Raw genomic sequence first — 8543 nt, forward strand, 5'->3', positions numbered from 1 at the left:
GGTGAAAAATAATGGTAATTATTGAGAAAAGGGAAAATTAAATTGTAATTTAAAGTTCTGGTTAATACCTTTCAATTTCATTTGGGTTTTCACAATTGCATATTCAAAAAAAAACTTTCAAAGATTTTATTGTCTCGTTTAAAGAAGTGATTTCCACAGAGTTTGATTGTTAGCAATTTTTTTAAAAACCAACCTGAGTGTAATTTATCAGAAAAATTTTTCAATTAGCAAAGACCGTAATAAAAATTTTTAAGTTCCAGCTAGGCTTAAATAATTGTTTCTTAAAGTTTAATTTTTAAATTTTCCAAGGTGGAGGCACCTCGAACGACCTTTTCTTTGGGGGGCTAACCCTTTACCAGGCTCCCGGTAAGATATCAGGGCCCCCCTCAAACAACAGATTGCTGCTTGGAATTCACAGTCCTGGCCAACTCCATTTCAGACTTTTATTTTGTCGCATCCACATATCTCTCTCTTAATGGTCTTTTCCTCTCTCTTTCTATAATTATCTAAATTTCTTTTTCTATTTTTATTTCTTTTTCATTCTCTCTCTTGTTCACTCTTTATCTCTTGTTCTCACTTTTTCTCTTGTTCTCACTTTTTCTATTGATCTCCCTTTTTCTCTTGATCTCCCTTTTTTCTCTTGTTCCCACTTTTTCTCTTGATCTCCCTTTTTCTCTTGATCTCCCTTTTTCTCTTGATCTCCCTTTTTCTCTTGATCTCCCTTTTTTCTCTTGTTCCCACTTTTTCTCTTGATCTCCCTTTTTCTCTTGATCTCCCTTTTTCTCTTGTTCTCACTTTTTCTCTTGTTCTCTTTTTTTCTCTTGTTCTCACTTTTTCTATTGATCTCCCTTTTTCTCTTGATCTCCCTTTTTTCTCTTGATCTCCCTTTTTCTCTTGTTCTCACTTTTTCTCTTGATCTCCCTTTTTCTATTGATCTCCCTTTTTCTCTTGATCTCCCTTTTTTCTCTTGTTCCCACTTTTTCTCTTGATCTCCCTTTTTCTCTTGATCTCCCTTTTTCTCTTGATCTCCCTTTTTCTCTTGATCTCCCTTTTTTCTCTTGTTCCCACTTTTTCTCTTGATCTCCCTTTTTCTCTTGATCTCCCTTTTTCTCTTGATCTCCCTTTTTCTCTTGATCTCCATTTTTCTCTTGATCTCCCTTTTTCTCTTGTTCTCACTTTTTCTCTTGTTCTCTTTTTTCTCTTGTTCTCTTTTTTTCTCTTGTTCTCTTTTTTCCTCTTCTCGCTCTCTCTTTTCTATCTTCTTCCCCTCGCTCCCCCCTCCAGGGACACAGCGGTTCCGGCTGACGACAGCTAGGACACTCGGGGTATCACCGCGGCACTTCACCCGCCGAGGGAGGGAGGGGGACAGAGGGTCGCACGTGCGACCCCGCGCACGTGACTAGTCCCCCGGGTAGGCGGGGACTCCTGCACTCGAGGCGAGCCCGTCCGAAGTTCTCCGATCGCTTCGTGTTTGTTCGCCCTCGCGCGCCGTCTTCGACGATCATGTAATCAGTGTATATAATGCAAAGATGTTTTCTCTGTATTATTAATGCTTCGATACTTGAAAGAAAAAAATAATAATTGTCTTCTTATTTTCAGCTACAACCAACAATTATTTTAACATAAGTGTTATGTAAAGTGACCCTAATGCTCTAGCTTTGTCTGGGAAGATCACCGCAGGCAGAATGTTTTTGTGAGAACTATATGACCAGTAGGCTTTTATGTAGAACTGGAAAGGGTATGTATTTCCTTTTAAATTGTCAATTTTAGTGACAAACACGGATGGAAAAAAATTAAAATATGCTAGGCTAAGTTGAGAATGCTATTGATATGTTGATTCTAGACTTTTATTTTATGAATGAAAAAGATGAAACTGTGTTCATATAATTCTTTTACTATTGTTTTCGGGTGAAAATTTACCCAGTGAAGTCTTTATAAGTGATCTGCTAGTGCCCATTAGTCAATCGACGATCATGTAGGCTCCGCACAACAATCTCCTGTGCACCGTCAGCACCAAGGTTGTACACAAGGAAAAAAATGTTTCGTACCAACTTAGGCGAGAAAAAAAAGTACTAGATTTGAAGAAAAAAAAATACTAAATTATAATTTGTTATGGTTTTAACAATTAAGTATTTAGGAATTTATAATGAAATTGCAATGCTCTAGCTTAAATATCACACCACATACACAATCATTCCATAGTTTTTAAAAATAATTACGTTTAATAATAAAAAAATATTGGAGTTACTGAAATATTATTATATTAAAGAAAAAAATGTACTAGACCACTAAAAAACTTATGAAAGTTCTAGATCTAGTACGAAAGTACTAACTGTGGACACCCTGGCCAGTACACGAGCCCCCCCCCCCCCCCCCTCATGTATTCACACATCTTGAATCGAAAATGACGTGGGCGTGTCTCTCAGCACGCACTCGCAAGAGATGTTGTAACACCTGACCTCGGTCCTCGGTAGCGAGAGCAAATTCACGTGTTCTCGTGTTGCAAACACCTGCACTTATAATACGAAACTCGGACGCGAAATCCAACGAAGAATTATTTTAAAATAATAATACCAAGCGTAAATGTACGAAAATCGACCACATTTCGTAACGCGAATCACGCGTAGTTTCCGCACCCGCCGCTAGAATTCGTTTCCGGAGCAGCCACGTCAACTATCGAATCAGTCGATTTGCAGACCGAAAGGTGAAACTATAGATATAATAAAACGGCTCCGAGAAGAGCGTAAAAGACATGAAAAATTACTAAGCCACAGCTTTGGCCTTGATTTTCGTCAAGGAATATTATTTAAAATACTGTCCATCTTGATAAACTTCATTAAACAGTTAATATTATAAAGTTCGTTTTGGCTTTGTGAACTTTGGTTCGCGCCACCCGCCACAGATGGCAGCACCGTGGTGGTTGTACGTTTCCGTTACTTGTGACTTCACGCAAGAATTTCTACAACACCACGCAAGCGTTTCTACAACTCCACGCAAGAGTTTCTACACCACACAAGTGTTTCTACAACACCACGCAAGAATTTCTACAACACCACGCAAGTGTTTCTGCAACTCCACGCAAGAGTTTCTGCAACACCACGCAAGAGTTTCAGCAACACCACACAAGATTTTCTACAACACCACGCAAGAGTTTCTGCAACTCCAAGCAAGATTTTCTACAACACCACGCAAGTGTTTCTGCAACTCCACGCAAGAGTTTCTGCAACACCACGCAAGAGTTTCAGCAACACCACACAAGATTTTCTACAACACCACGCAAGAGTTTCTGCAACTCCACGCAAGATTTTCTACAACACCACGCAAGAGTTTCTGCAACACCACGCAAGAGTTTCAGCAACACCACACAAGATTTTCTACAACACCACGCAAGAGTTTCTGCAACTCCACGCAAGAGTTTCTGCAACATCACGCAAGCGTTTCTACAACACCACGCAAGTGTTTCTACAACACCACGCAAGTGTTTCTGCAACTCCACGCAAGAGTTTCTGCAACACCACGCAAGAGTTTCAGCAACACCACACAAGATTTTCTACAACACCACGCAAGAGTTTCTGCAACTCCACGCAAGAGTTCCTACAACACCACGCCAGTGGCGGATTCATAAGGGGGGCGCAGGGGGCGCCCCCCGCCCCCCTTGACCGGGGCAGCCCAGCACCAAGCATGGTTCCTGGCAAGGGGAGGGCGCGAACCCGGCCGCCGATGTTATACAATACACATTCATACACTTACCTTTAACGACTTCATGTCTTGGAAACAGTTTGAATAAAGTTTTATTAAGCTTTGCGTGTGACTAGAATCTTTAGTTTTTCTGTAGTGATTTTTACATTTGTATACTGCACAATTGGCCATTTTAACTACATATAGCACACAATTATGCACCAACAACAGCAAATATTCGGGCGAGACGTAAATGAAACGGATAGAGCTTGGAAAAAGATCTCTGGCCGCATCCAAGCAACCAAGGTGACGTAACAAGGAAGTGTGTGGAACAGGTAGACCTGCGCCCCCCCCCCCCCCCTTGAGATTTTTCTGTATCCGCCACTGCACCACGCAAGAGTTTCTACAACACCACGCAAGTGTTTCTGCATCTCCACGCAAGAGTTTCTACAACACCACGCAAGAGTTTCAGCAACACCACGCAAGAGTTTCTATAACACGACGCAATAGTTTCAGCAACACCACACGAGATTTTCTACAACACCACGCAAGAGTTTCTGCAACTCCACGCAAGAGTTTCTGCAACATCACGCAAGCGTTTCTACAACACCACGCAAGTGTTTCTACAACACCACGCAAGAATTTCTACAACACCACGCAAGTGTTTCTACAACACCACACATGAGTTTCTACAACACCACGCAAGTGTTTCTACAACACCACACAAGAGTTTCTACAACACCAAGCAAAAGTTGTTACATCATGCAAGAGTTTCTACAACACCATGCAAGTGTTTCTGCAACACCACACAAGAGTGTCTACAACACCACGCAAGTGTTTCTACAACACCACGCAAGAGTTTCTACAACACCAAGCAAAAGTTGTTACATCATGCAAGAGTTTCTACAACACCATGCAAGTGTTTCTGCAACACAAATGAAGAATTTACACAATGCCACGTAAGAGTTTCCATAACACCACGCAAGAGTTTCCACAGCACCACGCAAGAGTTTCTACAACACCACGCAAGTGTTTCTGCAACACCACGCAAGAGTTTCTACAACACCACGCAAGAGTTTCTGTAACACCACGCAAGAGTTTCTGTAACATCACGCAAGAGTTTCTACAACACCACACAAGAGTTTCTACAACACCACGCAAGAGTTTCTGCAACACCACGCAAGAGTTTCTGTAACATCACGCAAGAGTTGCTACAACACCACGCAAGAGTTTCTACAACACCACGCAAGAGATTCTACACCACGCAAGTGTTTCTACAGCACTACGCAATAATTTCTACACTACCACGCAAGAGTTTCTGCAACTCCACGCAAGAATTTCTATAACACCACGCAAGAGTTTCTACAACATCACGCAAGAGTTTATTACAACACCACGCAAGAGTTTCTACAACACCACGCAAGAGTTTCTGCAACACCACGCATGTGTTTCTAAAACACCACGCAAGTGTTTCTGTAACTCCACGCAAGAATTTCTACAACATCACACAAGCGTTTCTACAACACTACGCAAGTGTTTCTACAACACCACGCAAGTGTTTCTAAAACACCACGCAAGTGTTTCTGCAACACCACGCAAGTGTTTCTACAACGTCACGCAAGCGTTTCTACAACTCCCCTCAAGAGTTTCTACACCACGCAAGTGTTTCTACAACACCACGCAACAGTGTCTACAACACCACTCAAGTGTGTCTACAACTCCACGCAAGAGTTTCCACAACACCACGCAATTGTTTCTACTACACCTAGTAAGTGTTTCTACAACACCACGCAAGAGTTTCCACAACACCACGCAATTGTTTCTACTACACCTAGCAAGTGTTTCTACAACACCACGCAAGTGTTTCTATTCCCCACGCAGACGGAGACGGATCATATCGGCAATGCTGCTTAGACTGACTGTTCGCTTGATCAGACAACACCGCGACACAGTGTGCTGCAAACTGCATTGTCGTCATGTGTTCTGTCATTATTGGCCGTTCATTTTGTTTTTATATGTGTAAATTCTGCCTGTGCCATGATTTCAAAGCATAAAATATTTTTTTTTAAATATATTTTTATTGAATTAATATATTTTTTTAACCTTGGAATGCTATCTCGTTGGTTGCCATTTGTCACGTTTCTGTGCATTGCGGAAGCAGCAGACGCGGTAGTGAAATGTTCCGGAGAGATCCGTCTTTGTTTACGTGATCCGTCTCCGTTTACGTGCCATCGTGGTACGGGCCTTGGGGTGTGTTCTGTTGTCAGCCAACTGTCGCCTGTCTGTGCGTGCGAAGAAACGCCCCTCCCCCCTCCCCTTTTCCCTCAGAGGCGTCACAAACTTATCGTCACTCGACCTCTGTGCCCCAGACGCGATCTCGTGACGTTCGCAACGACTTACGTTCCCTCTCGTGTGGTCGCTGTCGCAAGACACATTTTGCGTAACACGCGCAATTTTCTTCGTTTGCGTCATCCGCCGTTGCCAATGATTTCGGCCTGGCGTCAACAGAACCTTCCACAAAAATATATATATATAGCTAGCATAATATGTTTTGAACGAATGTTTACACGTGAGAAGTTCGCGGGTTTTGTCCGAGAAATTAAACTTACGTCACGATTACTACTGCTGATCGTCGGTGCTGTCCGTGTCCAGAATAAGTAAATACCAAACACGGGGTATAGATTTCGACAAATTGGAAACTACGGAATCACAGGAACAGGACAGTCAGAATTTTTAAACACCCAAACAAGCCGAGTAGAACTTGGAGTACCACTGGGGTAAAAAAAAAAAAAAAAACACACACACACACACACACACAAGCAGAAAGAAAGAGTGAAGCCACTCAGGGTCTGACTTCTATAATTGGCCAACGACAACAGCCAACACCATAAGAGGCCAATATGTACCTAAATGATTGGCCGATACAGTTGCCAATGGAAGGAAAGACTTCATCTGACTGGCTGGCACTATAGCCAATTGGAGGGGAGGTCTCTAGAGATTGACCGTCTGAAGATAAAAATAAGTTCATTAACCCGCACCTAAAATAATATAAAAACACAAAATTCCCGATTATAAATTTCAAAAACTGTAAACTGTGTGGGTGTGTGAACAAGTCTGATGTGTAACATCTAACCTTGATAACGAGCAAATCCATGTGTTCCCATGTTGCAAGTACACTTAAAAATGCGAAAATCAGACACGAAATTTAACGTTAAATTCTTTAAAAATAATGCCAAGCGTGATAAATATACGAAAATTGTTTTTTTTTTTTTCAACTAAATTTCTGGACGCAAAGCCACTCGTAGTTTCCGCATCCGCCGCTAGAATTCGCTGCCGGAGCAACCATCGTCGACTATCAAATCATTCCATTTGCGGACCGAAATTTGCGAAATCGCATAAAGAAACGGCTCCGATAGAAGAAAAATAAAACACTCGAAGAAATACTAAATAAACTCCAGCTCTTCGGACTTGATTTTCAAGGAATTTCATTAAAATACTGCACATCTTGTTGAAAAAAAAAATTCATTTGACGGTTAATGCTATAATGTTTCCATTTTTGGTTATGTGGAACTTTGGCTCGCGCCGTGGTTGTCACAAATTTTCCGTTCCTCGAATCCCGTCGCATTTTAAGAAATTGCTCCTGCCAACTGTCGCATGCCGAGAACTGAGAGGTTAAAATAAATAAATATATTAATGCGAAATGAAGTCGACTGGTCCAAATCATTAGGGTATATGACTCAGGGGTCGGGCAGCTACGTGCTGGAAAGATGAGGGCCACCTCGCTCGCTGCGCACTTGAATCCAATTGAGCACTTCTGGCCTCATCAGGACGACACTTTGCAACCGGACCAGCGCCTCCCACGAGTCACGCAGATATGGGAGGTGCCCTCGCGTCAGCCCTCACGTCAGCCCTTACGTGAGCCCTTACGTGGAACCTCACGTGAGCCCTCACGTGCGCCCGTACATGCGCCCTCGCGTGAGCCCTTACATGAGCCCTTACGTGACACGTGAGGCCTCGCGTGAGCCCTCACGTGAAACCTCACGTGAGCCCTTACGTCAGCCCTTACTTGAAACATCACGTGAACCCTTACGTGAGCCCTTACGTGAGCCCTTACATGAGTCCTTACGTGACACGTGAGCCCTCACGTGCGCCCTTACGTGAACCATTACATGAGCCCTTACGTCAGCCCTCACGTGAGCCCTTACGTGAAACCTCACGTGAGCCCTTACGTGAGTTCAAAATGGATCAGAAGTGGGTGGGGTTTTCCAGCAAAATCTCATCAAATCTTTTTTAAAAGGAGCTGGGGGGGGGGGGAAGAAGGGGTGGTTCCGCCCATTAAGAATCTCACGTTAACTTTTTCAATTCAAAAACATATGTTTTAATCATTAAATTTATTATGTTGCCTTGGGAAGGGGGGGGGGGGGTTGAAATCTATTTTGCCCGTATTTTTTAAAATTTTTAATTCAATATTAAGTAAAAAAAAGTTTACTTTCTTTGTAGTGTTACGAACTATTTCTTGGCGACTGGTTTCCAAAGGAATCTTTTGTAAAAGTACAGAATTTTTTTTTTCTGTGCAGCAATATTGTCCTTTCGTGAAGACCACGCGCCGTGCAAGAGGACTGTAGCTGCCTGTAAAGTTCGGGTCTGTTTCGTGTGCCGTCGCACTGACGAGCATTTCCTTCTCTCAAGAGTCGTAGCCAAGTTTATGTGGATGGTCCAGTATATCATCATTTATGAGTCAGTTTTTTTTTCTACTAATGAATTTTAAAATAAAATTGACTGTCATGCTAAAATCTCTGGGAATAGCAGACTTTTAGAACTCCGCCGTTTACACGTAGAAAATAAAACTAACGATTTTGCTCGAG

General features: G+C 42.4%; 1 protein-coding gene across 1 annotated transcript; it reads right to left on the reverse strand.

Moving 5' to 3' along the window:
• Positions 1-553: 553 nt before the first annotated feature.
• LOC134540962 (octapeptide-repeat protein T2-like) lies at positions 554-1141 on the reverse strand. The gene has a single exon (XM_063384053.1). It carries the CDS (start codon positions 1139-1141, stop codon positions 554-556), a length of 588 nt encoding a protein of 195 aa, XP_063240123.1.
• Positions 1142-8543: the final 7402 nt, after the last annotated feature.

Source organism: Bacillus rossius, chromosome 17 (genome assembly GCF_032445375.1).
Source record: "Bacillus rossius redtenbacheri isolate Brsri chromosome 17, Brsri_v3, whole genome shotgun sequence".
Taxonomy (NCBI): domain Eukaryota; kingdom Metazoa; phylum Arthropoda; class Insecta; order Phasmatodea; family Bacillidae; genus Bacillus; species Bacillus rossius.

Coding starts and splice junctions, on each gene's coding strand:
- LOC134540962 (XM_063384053.1), bottom strand. CDS start 1,141: ATGGAGATCAAGAGAAAAAGGGAGATCAAGAGAAAAAGGGAGATCAAG.